The sequence below is a fragment of the Athene noctua genome, chromosome 7 (assembly GCF_965140245.1).
Source record: "Athene noctua chromosome 7, bAthNoc1.hap1.1, whole genome shotgun sequence".
Classification (NCBI taxonomy): domain Eukaryota; kingdom Metazoa; phylum Chordata; class Aves; order Strigiformes; family Strigidae; genus Athene; species Athene noctua.
In genome coordinates, this window is record NC_134043.1 from 29,870,620 (window position 1) to 29,891,923 (window position 21,304).

At 51.6% G+C, this 21,304-nt stretch overlaps 1 protein-coding gene across 1 annotated transcript in view; it reads left to right on the plus strand.

The window, feature by feature from the left end:
• Positions 1–21,304, plus strand: part of RAMP1 (receptor activity modifying protein 1) — a 30,815-nt gene that overhangs the window by 7,692 nt on the left and 1,819 nt on the right. The window contains exon 2 of the mRNA XM_074910528.1: positions 11,528–11,666. Within this exon, the coding sequence (XP_074766629.1) occupies positions 11,528–11,666 (139 nt within the window). The remainder of the gene's footprint in view (positions 1–11,527; positions 11,667–21,304) is intronic.

Here is a 21,304-nt window from a genome sequence, read left to right on the forward strand (position 1 = left end):
CTTCATTTTATTACACAAAGATAAATAAATAGATAGCTTTTTTCTCCCAGCCGGCACTAATGAGATATTTTGCATACAGCTGAACATAATCATGAAACCCAAAGGGATATCCAAGGTTTTAATTTTGGCATCCTGTTGTGCCTGTGAAGGAACATAGTGATTTATCCATCAAGATGATTGTTTGATGATTTGTAATCATTTAGTTTTTTGCTAGGATGGGGGAGTTCTGAGTTTTTGCTGTCATTTCATAGTTATCCCAAGGCTTGCAAGAGGACACAAAATAAACTGCCTAAAAATAACTGCCAGTGAATTATTTGTTGAAGTTGAGGTAGGAGCTGGCTGCCTGAAAGCAATAACTGTTTGGGGGCTTTTTGTTTTGTTTGTTTTGTTTTGTTTTTCTTTTAATGAAGTACCTTATCAAGTTGGTGAGGCAGGACACTTCCAGCCAGTGGGTTTGGTGGTATTTTTCTTAATTGGTGGTCAGGGTTCCTGCTCAGGCCAGGCTGTGAGTTGGGGAGAGCCTGAGCAGGGCGGCACAGGTCACCCATGGGCAGAGGGGATACAAAGCAAGAGCTCTGCCGCACGGATGCCAAGCAGGAGGTGGGCAGCGTTAACAGCAGAGGTTGGCCAGTGAAATGCCTCCTGGGCAGGCCCAAGGCCATAGTAGTTTTAATTTCAGTCAATTTCCCAAATTGTTTTCCTCCCTGCAGAGCTCCCGCCCCAGGTGCAGAGGACCCCGTTTCCAGGAGCAGGAGCCCCTCCATGCCTGGAGAGAAGCGCGGGCATCTCTGAAGGGGCTGCAGGCCGGGTCCCTTGTCCCGTGGAAAGCAGCTGCCACAGCAGGAAGGGCAGGCACAGGTCCCCAGGAGGACGGGCAGGGAAATCTCCATTATTATGTGGTCCCTTTGGTGGGCAGCGAGAGCCGAGATGCGGTGAGGTGGTGTCTCGCGGGGAAGAGAGATAAAGGCAAAGGACTCCCGACCTCTGTACTGACTGGCTTCATTGGCCTGCCCCTCACAAAACAGCCCTAATTAGGGACTTAGCTGTTTGCCAAGCGCAATGGGGTGTCCTTGGGCCATGGAGCTGGGATGGGGTGGCAGGGTCTAGGTGCTGACTCCAGTGAGTGGGGACCAGAACTGCTCCACTCTCCTCCCGCTGTGGCCAGGGGAAGGCAGTTGCAGTGCTTGGGTGCAACACATTTTGGTAAAAAAACATGGTGCCTGGTATTGCTTCAGAGCAAGTTGTAGATCAAATGATTATCACGCTGCCAAAAAAATAGGTAGGGATGTAGTCGTGGGCAGAGATGATAGCGCATTGGTGCTGCGAGCCCAGTTTGCAAGTATGATGAGGGGACTGGGAAACGCAGTGTGCCGGTACGGGGCTGCTGCGGTCGCTGGGCTGGTGTTCGTGCTGAGAGCTGTGGCCGGTGGCCGGCGTGCAGCTGAGCTGGAGCTGATGCTTATTTGTGATCTGCTTGTTTCCGTTTGACCTTCTCCTGTTACTGCCTTTTACCGTAAAACAAGTCTTCATGCCCGGTGGTGTTTATCCCCGGAAGTGTTTCTGGAACGTCATCTCCCTGCCTCCAGCCTGGCTTTTGCGAGGCGCAGCCCCCACACTGGCTCCACTCCTGTGCTCATCTGAGCCACGGGCCCCGAAAATGGGACTTCTGGGGATGCTCCTCTGGAAGCAGCAGTAGGACAGTGTTGACAGGACTGCAGCGTGCTCTTCAGATACACCACAAGTTGTGCTTCATTCTTGAGGATGTGGAAGCCTTTGGTGTCTTTGGAGGGCATCTGCCCCCTGAGCTTTCCACGTGGGCACATCCCTAACAGGGGACTGTCCCCAACCTGGCTGAGCAGGGACTTACTTTACCAATTCTGCATTCAGGTTATCTGCTGTCCCTCAAGCCAGCAAGGTTTTGCACTGACCCTTGCCGCAGCTTATGCCCCTGGCACAGCTCTTATGCCACGGCACCTCCCACCACAGTGGTCTCATTTTGCTGGGATTTAATGGAATTAGCCAGCAAGTCTTTATTCAGGGTTGGGGGAGGCTGTTATGTCAGCAAGCCCAGATAGAGAGATGCAGTGCACAGACCTGGGGAGCCCACAGCGATGCTCTGCCCCAAAGCAGCACAAGCAGAAGAGTCCTCATCACCCGCTGTAACTCCCTGAAAGGAGGATGCAGAGAGGGGGGATGAGTCTCTTGAACCAAGGAACCAGCGCCAGGACAAGAGGGAATGGCCTCAAGCTGTGCCAGGACAGGGTCAGACTGGCTCTTAGGAAGCATTTCTTTCCAGAAGGGGTTGTTGGGGGTTGGAATGGGCTGCCCAGGGCAGGGGGGGAGTCCCCATCCCTGGAGGGGTTGAAGAGTCGGGTTGACCCAGCGCTGAGGGATCTGGTGGAGTTGGGAACGGTCAGTGCAAGGGTCATGGTTGGACTGGAGGAGCTTCAAGGGTTTTTCCAACTGAGATGATTCTGTGATTCTGAGCAAAATGACAACCACATGCATGTTTTTTAGGGGAATGTGTGATTTCCTAAAACTGAGTTTCCTAGCCCTGTCTCTTAATTTAACATTTTTTCCCTGCCATGAGGTTTTTTTTCCCTGGCCCCCATAGCCTGAGTGTCTTCTCTCCCATCCAAGTTTCCTGACCCCTTGAGTCCTTTGGAAGCTTTTGTGGCTTCACAGCAGTGAAGCTGTCAGGCAGGTAAAATACGGGTTGAGCCCATCTGCAGACCTCTCTGGGGAGCTCTGGCTCTGCTTTGTAACCCCATCTGTGCTGTGCTTACAGACCACTCTGTTCAAGTCAGAGCCAGATAGTTTCCTTCTGCTGCTCCATCTGTGGCCCCCTGGGGCAGAGAGGAGGCAGGGAGGGGGGGATGCTCCTCTTCTCCAAAGCAAGTGGTGGCAGCATGTCCAAGACTTCCTGGGATCAGCCTTCATGGGTGCTGGGAGATGGGCAGATGTTCCCACCACCACCCAGCATCTGCTCTGCCTCCGAAATCCTTGCTGCGCAGTGGCTCAGTGGTGTGTCGAAAAACCCTTGCTCCCTTTCAGCATGTGAAAACCTCCAAATCCTATGAATTCCCTCTTAATTTACACCCCAAATGGCTACACTGGGAGGGAAAATCCTGTGGATTAAGGGACAGTGTCACAACACACCAAATGAACAAGAATGCAGCAGGCAGGTGTGGCAGAGGCTGCCTGGTTTTGGAACATGATGATACTCCAGAAGCATCAGGGAGCAGCTCTGAATTAATGCTGCCAGGATGAGAAATGCCCTTCTCATATTAAACAAGATGCTGCTGCTTTGGATGACCAGTGAGTCCCTCCTTGTCCTGATGTCCCTGACCCTGCTCCAGCTCTTCCCGTGGGCTCTCCCATCCCTACAGCAATCGGGGAAATAGGCTCAACTTTGTGAGGACTTTGAACACCTCCACGTATTTTTAGGGTCTCTAAACTGGATGCGGAGAGCCTGGTGCTTTTCGGTGGTGAAAGCAAAAGCAGCTCGTCCAACTGTGCATTAATAAATAAAGTTTTGAGATGCTTGAAGTGCTACATATCATCTATTTTCCTTGGCCAAATTTATTTGGTTGAAGGTGGCAGCAGGGTGGCTCTGGCAGCAGGACTGGTCAGTAGGTGGCTGCGGGCTCCTTTTCTGCCTCTTAAATCGCAATTACAGCTTTTCTGCATCTCCAGGTGCTTTACAGAAGAGGCCAAGATGATGGTCCTTGCCTGCAGTTGTGGAAAGGAAGGTGCCTTGAGTTGCTGTTTCTTGGGGTAGGAGAGCTCCTTGAGCAGGGGGGCTCTGCCCGCGGAGGGCAGCATGGAGAGCCCCATGCTCTGCACTTTCCTCCCGCCACATTTGTTGGGCTTGGGAGGAAAAGGTGTCCTGAGCCATAATGCAGTGCTCCTCTAACCCGGGCTTGGAAATCACCACGAAGGAGATGCTGAAAACCCCTGGGGGGGCAGGCTGTTAGTGAGAGGGAAAGATGCTGGAGATGAAATACTGACAAGCTTGGAAGGGAGGAGGGGACCAGCGGAGTTACCTGGGGAGAAGCTGGGCTCAGCTTTCACAGGAATGGTTGAGGATAGGGATGGAGATGGGATGATCCTGTGCTGGTGGTGGGGTTCAGTCAGGGTGCTGTCAGGGGACAGGTCTCTGTCTCCCCCACAATCTCCTGCAGGGTTTGGACTCCTCCATCCATCTCCCCATTCCCAAGCCTCTGGCACAGCCCCAACAGTCCCACGAGCCACTGCCGAATCCTAGCAGCTTGGGGTGGGTGCCAGTGCCCCTGGCCTGACCCAGCCAGACAGGGAGGAGAGGCTTTAAAAATACATTCCCCGTGCAAAATCAGAACATAAATAGTCCTGCCAGGCCTCTGAGGTTTTGTCTGACTGCGGGGGCGCAGCCCAGGCTGTCAGCAAGCAGAGGTGTTAGCAGATGGCTCCCTTCTTTCTGATAGAGAAATAAATAGCATTGAGCCAGCCACCCTGTCCTTCCCCAACACCAACATCTGCATTTTTCTGTCCCCCAGCTCCAGCCAAAGGGGGTCATATGTTTGCTAAGCTCCAGCTTAGTTTTTTCCTAGTGAACCAAGTGTTTGCAGGCTCTGAAGCCTTCACGGAGCTGCCAGCTGCCCAAAGCAGCCCCAGCGGGAAATTTATTTTTAAGCAGAGGGTGCTGGAACATTCCTGGGGGTTACAGGGCCACAGATGCTGGAAGGGGCAGTTGTGCCTTTCTTCCCAGCTGGTGTGGGCAACTTCCTCTCTCATGTTTCTTGGCATGAGGTTTCTTGTGCAAGACGTGAGCTTCCTGCTAGGTCATGCAGTGGTTTGGTTTTCAAGCCCTATCTGAAGCTGTACCCTATGGGGGTCTTCAGATGGTGGAAGGTGCTCCTCAGATGGGTGAGCTGCAGAGGAGGTTTGTCCCCAGCTCCAGGCTTGTACTTCTGTTGGGGCTCGCCTGCTTTTGGGAGAAAACATCTGACTTTCTAATGCCACCATTGGGGCAGAGGCTGTCTACAAAGTGGCAGGCTGGAAGTGCCTCCTGTGCCAAATCTGACTCTGCCTGGGGAACATGAAATCAGGCTTAGGAGAAGGTGTGGACAGGTATAGGCAGGCGGTTTGCAGTGCCGCCACCAGTTCCCATGTTGGTGGTTTGCGGGCACTGGCTGGAGCCCAGCCCAGCCTTTTACGTGCAAGCGCTGCTGGGAGCGGTGGGTTTATTTTTAGTCCTGCGAGCACTTGTTCCATCCCCCCTGAAACCATCTGCTGCTTCCAGTGGGGCTGGTTGGTTGGCTTTGAGTCAACAAAGCAAATCCCCCTCCACGTTTTCAATCTTTTCGACACAAACTGGGATGCTCTTCATGCTCATCTGCTCCCCGTGTCCTCTCCCCAGCCTCCCGTGAGTGTTTTGGGTGAGAAGTTTTGGGCTGGATCTGATCCTTCCCTCAGCTTCGTGCTTCAATCCAGGCAGAGCACTGGGGTGCTGGGAGGGGACTCACTCCAACATGACCCAGGGATACTCCCAAGGGTGCCCAAGCCCCTTTGTGAGAGGGAACCAGATGCTCGCCAAGCTTAAGATGAAAACTGGAGCTTAATTATCTTGAGTTACTGATTAGCAGTGGATGTGGTGGCTCAGCTGAGTGAAAGCAAAGATGTTGAGAAATGTACTTGGTGAGGACCAGCTCAGCTGATCTGCTTGTAAATGTGGGTCCCAACACGAAGGTAAGGGTTGAAAAGCAAAATGAGGCAGCATGGGGCTGATGAATGTGTGCTCCCCGTGTACAGAGTGGCTTTCAAGGCTTCCCAGGGCTGGGCCTGCAAAACCCCCCTGCTCAAAACCTGCTCTCCCAGAGCCATGCAGTACCACCTGCAGGGACATGGGTTTTTGTCACCAGGGCAAGTGGCCCAGCAGGGACAGCCGTGAGTCTGAGGCAGCTAAGGGATGTTGGCCATGAGAGAGGGGGACAAAATCAAGTTTGGGGTTAGCTGCAAGCGACTGTCTTCTTCCCAGCATCGTTCCCGGGTGGTGAGTACCCGGTTTGGCATCATGCAGCATGTCTGTCCGGCTGGGCTTTACCTGCTTTAATCTCACAGTGCAGGATTTGTACCTCTGGGTGGGGACATGGCAGAGGCAGGGCTCAAAGCACACTTGGCAAATGAACCCCAGATTTTCAGCTCTTGGGTTTATTTTGTAAGGGAGTCCAAACCGCAAAGCTTGTTTCCAATAAAACAGAACAAACAACCCCACTGAAAAAGAGGGGAAAACAAGACTGTTTTTATCTCGGGCTTGTTGAGAGAGCTAATTATTTCACGGGGTGGGGGGTCACAGCATTTGGGAGAAGCCCAGGGAAAGATATTGGGATGTTTGTTCTTTGAGCCCAGAGCTTTGCTGGTGCTTGGGTTTAGCTACATGTGGCTTGTTCGTTGCCAGCCCTGCTGTGAGTGTCACTTTGCAATTATCTGTGATCTTTTGGGGTTTAATGAGACCTCTAAGCTTTTAGATTAACAACTGGCTGTTTTCTGCTCTTTGCTAGGAAGCCCTGAATGTTATCCACTGAAAAAAAACCTGCTGGTCCAGCTGTAGCCAGGATGGGCTGGTGGTGACTACTCTGCACGCGTAGTCACATAGTTTCATTGTTCATCCAGCACCATCAAGGGGTGTCGTGGGCTTGGGGGAATGCAGCTCCCCCATTTGCTGAACAGCAGTGAGCTACAGCCGTGCTGAGTGGGTCTGGCAGCCCCTCCAACAGCACCCAGTGGGTGCCACTGGAAGGGTTCACAAACCAACATGTTTCCAGTTTCCATCCTATATAAGAGCCTCCGTCAAGGGCTTCCTTCTTGGGTGAGACTGCAAACGGGGGGTACAGTCTGGGCGCTGGGTGAGGAGCATTCATCTTCATGAAGCTGATGGCTTGGGGCTGCTCCGGCTGTGTCTGGAGGAACCCAGCAAGCCCAGAAGGACACGGCATGTGAGTCCACCTTGGTGGGATCTCCCCAAAAATGAAACTCGAGACTTGCTGCCCCAAACTCTCCATATATTCCCAGTGCACACATACCAGAGGTCGAATGGTCGAGGGCTGGGACGGCGAGGCTTGCAAAAAATGCTGACAGGCTCTGTCATGATGCCTGGGAACCAGGTCCATCAGCGCTGGCATTGCTTTGACCTTCTGTCCATGCCAGCCTGCAGTGCTGAGTGTTCTCAGGCTCCACAGTTCTCCCTACCTCCGCCTCCCCCTGGGGCTTGCTGCATGACGAGCCCAAAAAGTCCCAGAAAACCGAGGAGAAAATGGCCGGAGACTAAACAGTTATGCAGAGGGGATGGTGATGTGAGATGTAAAACTTTTCTTGCAGAGAAAGCTCAGGGCTTTCTGCTGGTGAACCATCACCATGGCAAGCGTGCAGACTCTGCAGTGGTGACAGGAGGAGAAAGAGGAGGTGGTGTCCACCAAGTTGTTTTCTGGAGCTGTGAGCTGGTTGTTTTTTGGAGCTCTTGGCGCAGACTGCAGCTGTAAGAAGTGCAACGGAAGAAAGTCCAGTAATTTTTCCAAAATTTTTGTAACAATTCAGGCCAACACTGTTTTTCTGATGAAATACATAAGCAGCTTGGGTTTTTTGCAGCTAACTCTCAGTAAGCTGAACACTGGTAGACATTTGCTGGGACTCTCCAGGACATCAATCCCAGGGCAGTCAAAGTGGGATGCCTGAAAAAGCCTTCCCTCCAATCACTTCCTCACCACTGCTCTCTGGATGTTCCCTGTGAAGAGGCAAATTAAGGATCCTTAAAGTTACGTTTTTTAACAGGCAATCAGTGCTCCTCTCAGCAGGGAAGGGCATTCATCAACAGTTCCGCAGGTGGTAGTGCTGAGGTAAACACCACGTGGGATGGTGCCTCCTTCCAGCCGAAGATATCTTCGCATGCAGAAGTCAGTGCACACCCATGCTGCAAGGATGAATTTTGGATGCAGAAGCTGGGGAGACACGGGAAGATGGAGATCACACCCTGCTCCATGTCTGGGCAGCACCTAAAGGCCAAGTGGGATTTTGGAGGTACCACATGGCTCTGGTGGGATGTTCCTGCATTCCTGCAGCTCCTGATGCCATTTTTCCCACGGGAATGGGAGTCCCCGGGACATACAAGACAGGAGTGCTTGGAGGCAGCTCAGCCTTGGTACAGCCAGGTTTTGAAGCTCATTTATTCAGCAGATTATAGCCTTCACAAATGGATGCTGCTAAGTATGGAGACGTGACTGCTCCAGAGCTCGGTTATTTACAGCTCACTGCAGCTGACTTACGCCGCCTCCATCAGCAGGGCTGAGGGGGGAAGGAAAACCTTCTGGAATGAGAGCCAGGAGATAGAAAAATCCCTCCCTGCTTTTTTCCCCCTGTTGTTACAAATCCTGAGCCCATCCCAGCCTGATGCGTCAATAAACGTGGATATGGGGGAAATGGGGAAGCAGAAAGGAAATATCTGTGGGTTTAGGTGAGGACCATGTGGTGTGTTCTTCTCACATTGACCTTAAAATGCACATTTAAAGCTAAAGCCAATTCTCCCCAGCCAGCTGAAAACAAAGGAGCTTTTCGACGTCACTGTGCCCCGCTCTGTCCTCACAGCATTTATACAATGGGCTCAGTTGAGCCTTGTTTCTCTTGGATGCTCTTTGCCTCTGATGTATAAAACAAAAGAGCCCTTCATGATGTTAAAAATTAAATGTCCTCGTGAAATGTCTCAGTCGTTGGCTGATGGGGCTGGTTTCCCCAGTCCCCTGGGGAAGAGGATTTGCAGACAGAACCCACGTGTGGGTGTGGGAGGTGCAGTGGGAGAGATGTCTTCGAAGAGCACAGTCTCTGCATTGCTCCTTGGAGATACCAAGCCTTCACCACTGCAGAAGACAAGTCCTTGTGGGGAAGGCAGAGCTCCTGGAGAACACTACAAAGAGCTGCCATGGAGGGGGGGAAGAAAGGTGGTGACGTGCCTGCAAAGGACCTTGAGAGCTCAGGCAAGAGGCAGGAACAAAGTGCAAGCGTACGAGTCACGCTCAGGAATCACGAAGCCTGTGTGCTGGCTCCCTCCTGGCTGCCCACACCTGTACTCAGCCCACAGCCATGTCCAACCTAGCAGTGTCTTTTGAGCTGCTTTGATTGACAAGTGCTTAAAGCTCCCTGGATTTTTGTTTTCACTTGGTTTGGGTTGGTTTTTTCTTCTTCTTACAATAGTAGGGCTCATTTTCATGCTGACTACCAGATATATGTGGCTTGCAGCTACTCAAGCTGGCGTTGCAGCCAGTTTGAGGTTCTTGTTTGCTTCATCCCCATGGTCAATTTAGTGTTTCTCCTCCCTGGACCCGAGGTGGAGCTGCCTGTTCTGCAGGAGCAGCTGCGTGGTCATCAGGAAGTGTTTGGGCATCTCCAAGGGTAGTTGTTTCCGTGGTACAAGTGATGACTTGTCTCTAGGCTCATCCGTGCTAATTGGGAGCAGGGCGAAGCTAAGCCAGGCGAAGGGCAGCCTCGCCATGCTCCGTTAATTTCTGCTTCTCTTTCTTCTTGTGCTGTATCGCTCTTGAACTTCTTAAAGCGTCTTTGTCTTCCTCAATTTCTCTCCGCACTTTGCGTGTCTCACGCATTTCTGCCTGGCTCCGTTTCCTCCTTTGCTCCTCAGTTCCCTCAGCCACTTGTCAGGCTGCTTTTTAATCTGTTCACCTCCCCTGCTCTCCTTTCTCCCCTTAGGCAGCTCTTCCCTGTTTCGCACTCGACGGCGTTTTCTCTGCAAGCTGTTTGTCCGGCCGCGTGACGGGTGGAATGTTCCCAGGGCGCTTGTCCTTTGCGGTCGGGTGCACAGTTTCGCTGGGGGTAAGCCCTTGGGGTGGCACCTGAACCTCCCTTGGATACTGGTGCTCGCTCAGTCATGTCAGTTGTTCACCTGATTTGTCCAGATTTGAAGGGATGGGAAGGGGAGAAAAGCCTCCCAACCATCTATCACCTTTGAGCCTGCCTGGACTGAGATTTGCAGTCCAGCTCTCATGTAAAATTACTGCACCTTCCTTTGTTCTCCTCTGTCTTTGCCTCCTTCTCTTCCCCCTCCTCCTCCTCAGTCAGCACTTTGCTTCAGCATCCCAAACCTTCTCATTTCAGAGCAGAGCTCATCTCTGGCTGAGGTCATGTTGCGCGGTGCTGTAGGGTGCAACCCTGGCTGGTATCAGTTGGAGAGAGCTTTAGATCATGATAAACTCATTATTGCAACAGTGAGGGCTTAACACTCCTTAACTCCCTTCCCTTGGCTTGATAACTCATGTTGTCTAATCTCAAGCTGGACCGAAGCGGCTGCCATGGTGTGAGGCAGCGAGGGAGCCCCGCAGCCATCCAGAAACCTCGCCCGAGGGTCCAGGAGCCCCTCACCACCCACATCTCCCAGTGGGTCCTCAGTTCCCACATGTTGCCGTGGGATACTGGTACCTAAGAGCTCTGAGGATTTGGGGGCTGCTGAGGGACTGCTCAAGCAGGGCATTCCCCGGGTGGGAGCTGATGGGGATATTCTATGGCTTTCACATGCAGACCACTAAATAAGTAGCTAAATTCTGTTTTAAAAAACAAGATAGAAATAAAAATAAAGCCCCACTCTTTTGCACAGAGTTATTCACGCGTAGCAAAAAATAGAGCTGGTATGTGATGCTTGCCTGCAATGTACTCCAGGAGCTGCAAAGGCATTAGCTGGCACTCTGGGACCAAGGGCAAGGTATTATTTATAGCCAGGCTCAGTATATCATTCCTCGGAAGGGTTTTTTTCTTCGAGTGTGATCCCTCTTCCCTTGTAGCATTACTGTCCTTTTTCCTTTCCACTTGCTCGCAGCATTGTGCACAAAGTTGTGGGGCAGTAAGCGGCATCTCTTCCTTCTCTGGTCCCAAATCAGAAGGCACTATGTAGCAGGGACACGTGCCTAGAGGTGAATTAAATCAGTGCTGTACAGCCAGGGATGAATTTCACTGCACTCATCCCTGCACTCCATCAGGGATGGATAGTTGTTTCCAAGTGTGGCTCCATGCAGATAATTTTTAAAGGGTCCTTTGCTTGGCAGCAGCCGGGATCTGGCTGGGAGCCATGGGGTTATTTCCCCATGGGGTTTTTTTCCCCATTTCCCCCACACCATTACTCTTTCTGTAAACCAAAACACTGGGAATGTAAAGTCCAGAGACATGTGTCATGATCGGCAGAGAATAAATCTGGGTCCTTACTTATTTATGACTTTCCTGGCATCAGGCACTTGGGAGGGTAACAGAGGAAGATGCTGCAGGGTCAGAGGGATGTGAAGATGGAAATAAAACCTTGAGAAGGAGGTTTTGAGGGTGGTGTTTGGGAGTGGGGTTGCTTTGATCTCCAGCTGGTTGCTTTGATCTCCAGCTTTGCTTTGGCAGATGCCCTCTGTGTGAAAAGCTGCGGGGGGGCAGCGTGGTGGGGCAAGGGGCTGTCACTGGGTCATGAGCCACCACGGCAGAGCCTAACCCTGCTGGCCCCTCGCCTTTCTTCCAGCCCATCACTTCATTGCGGCGACGGCATGCCAGGAGGCAGACTACGGCTGGATGATCCGGCACTACTGCCTGAAGCAGTTCCAGCTCAGCATGGAGGGCATCGGGCAGCGGCTCTGGTGTGACTGGGAGGAGACCGTGGGGTAAGTGAGGTCCCTCTGCTCGCCCCTTCCTTGCTGGTGTCCTGGGACTGCCTGCACCCAGCTTTGATTTTGGGGTGCAAGGAGTTCAGCGATTGGTTTTATTTCATGGAGGGGGAAAAAAATGTGCCACTTCACTCTGCTTTGCTGCTGATGCTGCCCTGGCTGCATCCCTGCTGGGTCCAGCTAAAGGGGCTTCCCCATGCTGGTCACTTGTGGAGGGGCCACGAGGTGGGCTTGGAGGGGAGAGCAGTGGACGTTGTATACCTGGGCTTCAGTGAGGCTTTTGACACCATCTCCCATAAGATCTTCACAGACAAGCTGATGAAGCATGGGCTGGATGAGCAGACAGTGAGGTGAGTTGAAAAGTGGCTCAACGTCTGGGCCCAGAGGGTGTGTTCACTGCACAAAGACTAGCTGGAGGTGTCTCATCCCAGCAGTGGGTTACAAGGCGGGTGGATCTTTTGAATTCCCCGTGCAGGTGGAAGAGCCGGTCTCTGCTCGGCAGAGCCGCAGGGCAGGCCCCATCACCACGATGACTCAGAGGAACTATTGTGCTGGTGACTTTATTAACTGATCACTTTAGTGAGTGAATGGAGACAATTTGTCAACAATCAACTGAAAACCATCGGAATAAGGGCATTTTGGTGATGAGACTCTTTTCCTAATAACCCATCAATGATCAACCAATCACAATTCAGCTCCTACAGAGCTTATAGACATGAACATAAATATATACAGACATGAGAGAGGAAAGAGGAAGAGGAGGAGGGGATAGGAAAAGGGGAAATCACAACCCTTGGATCCCACGTTGTCGCAGAGTAGCCACCTTGGTCCGTAGGTGGATTGACAACGACACACGTGGGGTATTGTCTTTATATAGTCTTTCTTATGCACGTGCAGTAGGTTGTTCCAAAAGGTTCTCATTTTCTCTGGCTTGTACCTGCGCAGAGAGGCAAGTTCTGTCTCTGGGAAACGGGAGGGAGGGTGAAAGAAACGGCCCCACCTCTGCAGAGCTCGCTCCACTTCTCCCCCACAGGGCATCCCACTCGAGTTGTTTGAGACATGCTCTTTACGAACAGTTTCTTGTTTATAAACAGTTTGTGACAGGAGGCCAGCAACTAGTGGTGTATCCCAAGGGTCAGTGCTGGGTCCGGTCCTGCTCAGCCTCTTCATTAATGTGCTGGGTGATGGGGCAGAACGTACCCTCAGCAAGTTTGTAGGTGACACCACAACTGGGAGGTGACACACCAGAGGGTCATGCTGCCATCCAGAGGGATCTCACCAGGCTGGAGAAATGAGCCAGTGGGAACCTTACGAAGTTCAGTAAAGAGATGTGCAAGTCCTGCACCTGGGGAGGAACAAGCCTAGGGACCAGGACATGCTGGGGGCCTTCTAGCTGGAAAGCAGCTCAGCAGAAAAGACCCTGAGTGTCCTGTTGCACACCAAGTTGAACGTGCAGCCCCACAATGGCACGTTTCTGGCTTATTAGGAGGAGTGTTTCCAGCAGGCTGGGGGAAACGATCCTTCCCTTCTACTCAGCCCTGGTGAGGCCACCCCTGGAGTGCTGGGTCCAGTTCTGGGCTCCCAGTGCAAGAGAGACGTGGGCCTACTGCAGAGAGTCCAGTGAAGAACCATGAAGATGAGGAAGGGACTGGAGCATGTCTGCTGTGAAGAAAGGCTGAGAGGGCTGGTGCTGTTCAGCCTGGAGAAGGCTCAGGGGGATCTTATTAAAGTATTGAAATACCTACAGGGAGGGTGCAAAGAAGATGGAGCCAGGCTTTTCTCCCACTGACGGGACCAGAGGCAATGGTCACAAACTGAAGCACAGGCAGGACCCTCTGAACAACAGGAAACACTTTTTCACTATGAGGGTGACTGAGCACTGACACAGGTTGCCCAGGGAGATTGTGGAGTCTCCATCCTTGGAGATATTCAAAAACCATCTGGTTATGAGCAACCAGCTTTAGGTGGCCCTGCTTGAGCAGGGGTGTTTGGACAAGATGAGGTGGACCTCCAGAGGTCCTCTCCAACCTCAGCCATTCTGTGAGTAAATGGGCTTTCAAGGAGCCCAGCCTAAGCAGTGTTTGGAAATCAGGATGGTGGTTTTGCTCAGTACAGTTATGTACCTATGGAGAAACCACATGCCCCAGTGGTGGAGCTTCAACAGGAGAAGATCATGGCTGTCTGCTACATGCTGGGTATCAATGTGTTAATCAGGTAGTAAGATTGGGATCCTTGTCACAGCTCCATTACCTCTTCTGGTGACTCACTGCTTGATGGACATATTTTCCATGAGATTTTTCTTTTTTCTCAGCACTCAGGTTCTCCAGACTAGTCCAAAATGCCCTAACTCAGCTTGAAAACCCCATAACCCACTGAGATGCCTGCAGACCCTCTCAGAGGAAATCCCAGGCTATCCCACCAGGCTGGCTCGCTCTCTGCTTCCAAAACTTGCATGTTGTTTTTTTCTTAGCTACTAGAGGGAGTGGCTGGCATGGTACGGCATGGCAGTCTTCTGCTAAGCCTCCTGTTTGTAATCAGTGTCAGGTAATTAGCCGTGACTGATGACTTCGGAAAAGCGGAGATGTAGTCTGCTTTCCTGGTGGAGTGCTCAGCAGCATCCTTGGGGAGATAATGAGAGTGATAAGGGAACCCTACTTAATGCATCAACATCAGGGAGAGCAAGGATGTTGCATATGGGGAACATGCTGCTTTTTTTTTTTATTGCAAACCACCTGAATGGTGCTTTCTTTAGATTAAGCTCTCTCCTATTTATAGTCAGCAGAGCTGAATTTTTTGGTACTGCCATGGTGTAAATCATTCTGGTGAGATTGTTGTGATTGAGTTGCAAAGACCAGTCAGGGATGTCATGTGTTGGCATGAGAGCCTGAAAAGAGAAGTTAAAAACTTGCTCTCCACTCTGAGCGGGCTTTCTGCATCGTACAGTGGTGTGCTGTGGCCTTTCTCCGGGAAAATGGAGAGACGGACAAAACTGAGCTCTTGTGACACAAGGGGGTATTGAGGTCAGTTGGAAATGGCGAGCAGATGTTGCTGTATGACTGTTCTGCACAAAAATTAAGAGGTTTTGTTAGATTTTGTTCATGCCCCTTTCCTCTGTACCAGATTAAGATCTCTATATACGTGTGTATGTAAACAGACATATATATATATATACACCTAGCTTTTGGAAAGAACAGCTTGGGTTTTCCTTCCCCTCTATTGGTGGCAAAATGGAGGGGAAGAAAAGAGCGTGGAAAGACTGTGGGAGGTTTTTTGGTTCTGAGAAACCTCATCTGGTCCTCAAAAATGTTCCGGGCTGCTGCTGTTGCTCCAGCCCCCTGGCCATCTTAGGAGTCTCTGCAGGACCTGTCCCTATCTGTCAACACCTTTGGAGGCAGCATCCAGATGTGGTCCAGCTGTGGGGAGTGGCAGGAGAAGGGGATAACCCCCTCCCTGGTGTCTTCTGTCTGTGCTGGGGGTGAGCTCCCACCCGAGCTGTCCCCAACCTGGGCTGTCCCCATGCAGGGGCTGTGTGTCCCAGGGGCAGGGCTTTGCTTTTAGGCCTGGTTCAGTGCTATCTGCAAGCTGGATGAGATGCAATCCATCTCCTCCTCCAGACCTTCAGTGAAGCCACTGCACAGGAAGCAGAGGTGTACTAAAAGAGCGTGTTGTTTATCTCCGATGTCCTGTTTTTCTTCTAAATAGCTTCTACTCAACTTGTTATCCTTGAGGCACTTGGAGGAAACATTGATAAACTTGCAGCGTTTAATTTGATTGCATGAGTCCATTTGCTCCGTGTGAACACAAGGCTTGGGGTTATTTAAGAGATGACATTCCTCTGGACCTGCTGGGCTCTCAGGACACTGGGAAAATCAGGTAGAAATAGTTCAGCTACTGCTGTAAATAAGCTGCTCTGCAAGGACAGGGGGTTTGGGTGGCCACCTTGCTCGACACCACTGCTCCCTGGGTGTGCATGGAACTCACCATCCCCTTTTAGGAGAGAAAGTACTGTTAAGAGGTGTCCCAGCAGGAGTGGGCAGGAGGTGGCACAGGCTGGCTGGTTGCCCCTCCATCTTTAGGGGGAAGGACTTGACTTCCACCAGGTGTGAGATGAGGAAATGGAAATAAAACACCTGACTAGAGCCCGTTTCCTCTCCATATCTTCCTCCAAACCAAGGAATCTTGATGCTTGAGACCTGTCTGAAATGAGAAGGAGAAATGTTTGAAGGTTTTGCTTCTGACAGGACCTGTACCATCAGCAGCATCAGGTTTGGAGCTGTGATTTCTTGTATGCAGCATTTAGCGGGGAAATGCCCGTTAGGCCCATCATTTACTGCTCAATTGACAACGACACGACGGGAATATGTGGATAAATTAATTGTCTCAGCAGAGTTTGTAACTGTGGTTTATTGGTCCTATTTTTAGGCTGCTGATTATCCTCCCACCTTACCCTCAGAGGTTTTAACGGAGCTTTTGCATTGCTGGTACCACTGTGTTCGATGTAATGGAGGGGCTTTCTGGACCAGGAGTGTTTGCTGAGGATGGGCTTGGCCCATGTGAACAAGCACCTCAGCCGTGCTTATTCAGGCAGAGTTGATGTTTTTTGATACGCAAAATCATGTACCAGGGGAGCTTGAGTGAGCTGTTACATGCTTCAGGAATGGGAATTCATGAATGGGATGACAGGTGGTTTTTAATAAAATAATGAGTTCCAGAGGTTGGCCATGAATGCTGTCTCCTGGGAAGGGAGAAGGACTGCTTCTGAGAGGTGTTTTCCCTTGGGTCATCTGGTTTCTTTCCCTCTCTTCTTCCACAAAGGACGAGTGATTTGGCACAGCCTCGGGTGCTGTTGGGCAGCATGTGCTGGTACCTGCCGGGTCAGCTGCCCGGAGCTGCTCACCTACCCGCTGGAGCTGGTTTCTCCAACCTCTCCATAGTGTTGTCCTGTGGATCCCTGGCCTGAGAGCGATTTAGACTGAGCGCCCTGGTGTTTTGTTTTCCAGGGCTTGTGGCTGCCCTGTTATTTAAAAGCCAGACGGTTATTTAGCTGGAGCTGCGTCATGGGCCCCTCCGCTTTGTGGTGGTGGCCGAGCTGCTTTGACAGGGAGCTCAGCTGTGCATGACTAATTATCCCGAAGATCAACTTGGCTATTTTGATTCCAGGTCCAGATTCATCAGGGCAGCGATGGAGCCAGGGGATTAGCTGTGGTCTCCCTCGGGGCAGCTATTTTGGGGACGTGGAGCACTGCTGGGCAGAGCTAGGGCTGCTGAGGAGTCAGGCTGCCAGCTGCTCACCCACGAATGCAGCAGCAGGAGCTGATGACTTGTAGATATTTTTCCTGCATGGTTTTGGCTCGCCAGCGGGCTGTGGCCAGGGAACAGCTTTGCACCATGTTTTTTGCATGGCGTTGGTGCACTGGGCAGCAGCAAGCAGGACGGGGCGGGGAGGGATGCTCCCTGTGCTGAGCGGTGCCACAGCTGTGGGTGTCACTCCAAGCACCTTCATCCCAAATATATCCGCCCCGTGGCACGCCTAAAAATCTCCGGGGAATGCTTTCCCCTCACTGCGGCCATGCTGCGGGGAAGGAGCTCACCAGTGGGAGCGTGCTGGTCCGACAGCTGCAGCCAGGTCCTGAAATGAGGGATGCTGCTGCCAGCTCTCGGCACACGTGGTGCCCTGTCCTGCTCCTGCCCCCGCTGCAGGGCTGCTCTCACAGCTGTGAATACACTCACTGTGGGTCTGCAGGTTATTTACCCATCATCTTACAGAAAACAGCTTGATCCATTATCTTGCTAACTCATTATCTACTTACTTATCTTCAGGTTGCCAGGTCCCTTCTGGATACCCCTTTAGCATGTCTCCAAGCTCGCCCTGCAACCTTGTAGACGAAGAAATCAAATTTTTCTTTTAATTTACAAAGCAAAAGGAAAGCCTTGTGGTATCTTTTTATTCCTTCTGAAAGCAAGGGATTTGGGGTAGATGACAGGAAAAATCATGATATAATACTTGCAGCAAAAGGGAAAGCTGGCAATCCTGCGCACCCCAGCCGGTAACTGTAGTGTAACACCATCCGCACCCAGGCGCTGGCGAGGAATAAATGGCAGATCAAATTCCAGTCTCAGTTGCAGGGGTAGAAAAACCAAAGGCATTGCTTAGGATTTACAGGGGTGTAAGCATTCGGATCCCGTCAAACCATAAATCAGTCCTCAACTGCTTCCCACCAGCGGCCTAGCCCCGTCCCCATCCTGCCCACGGGCGTTCCTCCCCAAGTGGTCCCCACTCTGCTCGGCCTCCTGCTGCAGCATCCTTTTAAGCCAAACTGTTTCCATGGCGATGAGAAAACAGTTTTTGTTGCAGTTCACATCAGGTAGGGAAATAAATATTTAGAACTAAGCAAAGCTGTACTTTTCAGGGCAGGCTGCCTGTCTCCCTGCCCGCAGCCTGTGGTGATGGGATGGCTTGAAAAAGCCTGCCCTGTTCCAGTTGCTATATTCTATCAGCACAATAATCACCATTTTTAACATTTTTTTTTAGTACTTAAAGCTATTCTTTTAAGACATTAAGATGCTGGTATACAAGGTAAACCAAGGGAGAGAAGGGATGGAAGAGGAGAGAAGTGGAGTGGGTGTAGGCTGTTTCTTCTTCCCCTGTCCCCCCATATCTGGTGGTGTTTGGGTATACGCTGAGCATCTTGGTGACCTGAGGACACCGTCCAGCCACAAGCTCCCATCTCAAAGCACAGGCGAGCCCCTGAGAGCTGCCATTCCCAGGGAGCCCTCGCTGCCAGTGATTTTTGGCACCAGGAAAGATCCCATAGAAGACTAAAGCCAGCTGGGAAAAGGGACCATGACTTGGGAACGCTTCAGGGAGTCACCAAGCTCTCCTCGGTTATAAAAAGCAGGACTAGCCTGAGCGCTCTGACCAGGATTTTTTCGGCACATACAACTGGACCTTTCAATAAGCAATGAGAGATTTCAAATACCTTCCCATGGTGCAGAGGCGCCCGCTGGAAAGGCTTTTGTCACGTCCTCTAATTCCAGATATCATCTTAACTGACTCTTCCATTGCCAGTCAGGTTTTGCAGCCTGTCTTTTGGCTGTTACCAGTAGCACATGGCACGTCGCTTTGGGCTGCGCTGGCTTACGAATAGCCTCTGGCAAACAGCATTAAAACCACCAGCTCCTTGCTCCTTCTGTCGCCTCTTGCTCCCAGGCAGGTTGGGAAGCTGGGGACAACCATCCTTAGATGTCTCATCCTTAGATCCCCTGGCTGCTCTGCAAAACCTTGGGGCCGTGCCACAGTGTAGCTCCATGGCTCGGAGGCTTGCTTACCTCTTTATTTACCTAAAACAGACAGCCATCCTGGAGCTTGTTGGCAGCCCAGCCAGGGATCTGCCCAGGGGTTACCTGCACTCTGCCCTCCCCTCCCCCTTTTAGTAATGGCTGTAAGGCCCCACTCAGCAGTTTTTAGAGGGCAGAGAGCCCCTGGTCTGTGGGGCGAGGCAGGAGAGGACGCAGGGCATGGGTATTTCTCTGCACACCCCCACCTCAGGTCTGATTCAGAGCCGGTAGCATTCAGGTCTCTTAGGTTTTCTCAGAAGGTCTTCCTGAAAGCCAAAAGTTTGTCTCTACCTTCTGTCCAAAGAGCTTTTTAACTCTGCAACTGAGGATTACACCTGTCTGGACACCAGAAATAACGTGATCATTCCTGCAGCTTTGGGAGCTCGAGCTGGCTGTGCCAGGCTGACTGTGGCAGGACGACCTTGGTCTCTAAGGCTGGGCTGTGGGGTTGGAGGCGGGTGGCAAGGGGAGAGCAGAGCAGCTGTTCTGGGCAGGAAAATAACCGCCCCCCCCCTCCGATATGTTGCACCACCAGCATGGGCTGAATTCCCTGGTGGGATCATGCTGGTGTGGTGCCAACATAATAATGTGTCTCTGCTTGCGGGGAAGAGAGAGAAAGAGGACCAGATGCTGCTTTGGAGATGCAACGGGATGAACATTCACTGCGTCTGTGACAGGGAAGAGCGTGTTCAGCCTCGGGCATCAACACTGCTGCTCTCGATCCCTCTGACGAGGCATCGCGAGCAGCAGCCTGGGTCTGACTGGTCTGGTTTATCCATACCCCAGCAAAAGGATCAGTCCCTTTGGTATCCCTCTGCAGTAGCTGGTGGTGCACAGGCAGTGAAAAGGTCCTCGGTGCCATGTGTCGTGGTGATCTGTGTGTGAGGACAGAAGGATGGAGTCTTGCAGGAGCTGCTCTCCCAGCACTCTGAGATACAGCAGCTCAGGACCCGTGTGGCTGGCGGGGATGGACTCAGCCGGTGGCCGGCAGCTCATGTCTATGGATGGCCAAGAGTATTTATGAGACAAAGTACAAGAAATGGAAGTACTTGGCTACAGAGTTTGACTTTGCTTTTAGTTGGCTGGTCATAAGCAAAGAAAATGATCTCTCAAAGAGCAATCCAGACTTGCTTTCCCTTGTCCAAGAGCTCAGCAGCCCTCGTTGCCACCTCTACACTTTTAGCTGTCACTGACGATGTTTTCTTTTCCCTCCAGGCCCCTCCTGCTTGCTTCCCACTGGGCTTTGGGGGGGTGTATAGCCTCAACAGGCAGCTGTGCCCACCCTGATCCTGCCAAGAACGTGATCCCTCCCAGAGCAGAGTGGCTTTAACGAAGACAGGGGACATGAAAATAAAAGGGACAGAGACTTAGGAGATCTTAAGCCACAGCTGCAGACCTACCATCAAGATGGAAGGAGCTCCTTCCACACCTGGCCAGACAGCCACAGCCCTACAGCCACCTCCTTGCCCCCCTCAGCTGCTCACGAGGCTGTAGCCGCTCGGCTCCTCTCCTGGGGTCCATCCTCTCCCCAGCCGGTGCACATGGAGCCGTCTGAGCTCTGAAATACAGATGCTGCCTAAGTGCAAAGTGTAATTACAATTTATCCTTCCATTTGCTGACACCATTTTGCTTTGGTTACTTGCACATCTTCACGTATAATGATAGGAGCAGCTATTTATCAGCACAAAAGTGCGGTGTGAGCCGGGGAAGGGCTAAGCCAGCTGCTGTACAGCCCTTCAGTTTTAAAAATAGCTTTTCCTCATTGCTGTTAACTCTTTCCCTCTGGTTCCTGAAGCTGCTTCAGCTCCTGAGATCTCCTTAGGATTCTGATGAACGGGAAATAGTAATTTTGCACATTGGGATGCTGAGCAGAAGCTGCTTGTAGTAGCTCCAGGCGCTGAGTTAATCAAATCACCGGACTCCGCAGGGGCTCCCTGCGGCACTGCCGTGTGCCAATGGGCACAGCAAGGCAACCGCCTCCAGCCCGAAAGCCCAGATGATGAGATGCAGAGGCGCTGCGGCGAGTAGCTGCGAAGCTGCTTATAAAAGATTTCTTCCCACAGGAGGGTTTTTAATTGAATAGTTGGGGTTTTGGTTAGCTTTGCTTCTCTAGGATTAAACGTAATCGGGATGGGGAAAAAAAAAATCTAGATACATATTTTTATAGGCCTAGCCAATTTTAAAGCAGGTAGGATTCAAAATCCGTAGCAATACCTGTCCTTCCAGAGGACAGCTGGTTGGGGCAGCACAGGGGCTCTCCTCTTCCTGCAGTGCCTCTTGCTCAGGGCTGCTCCTTG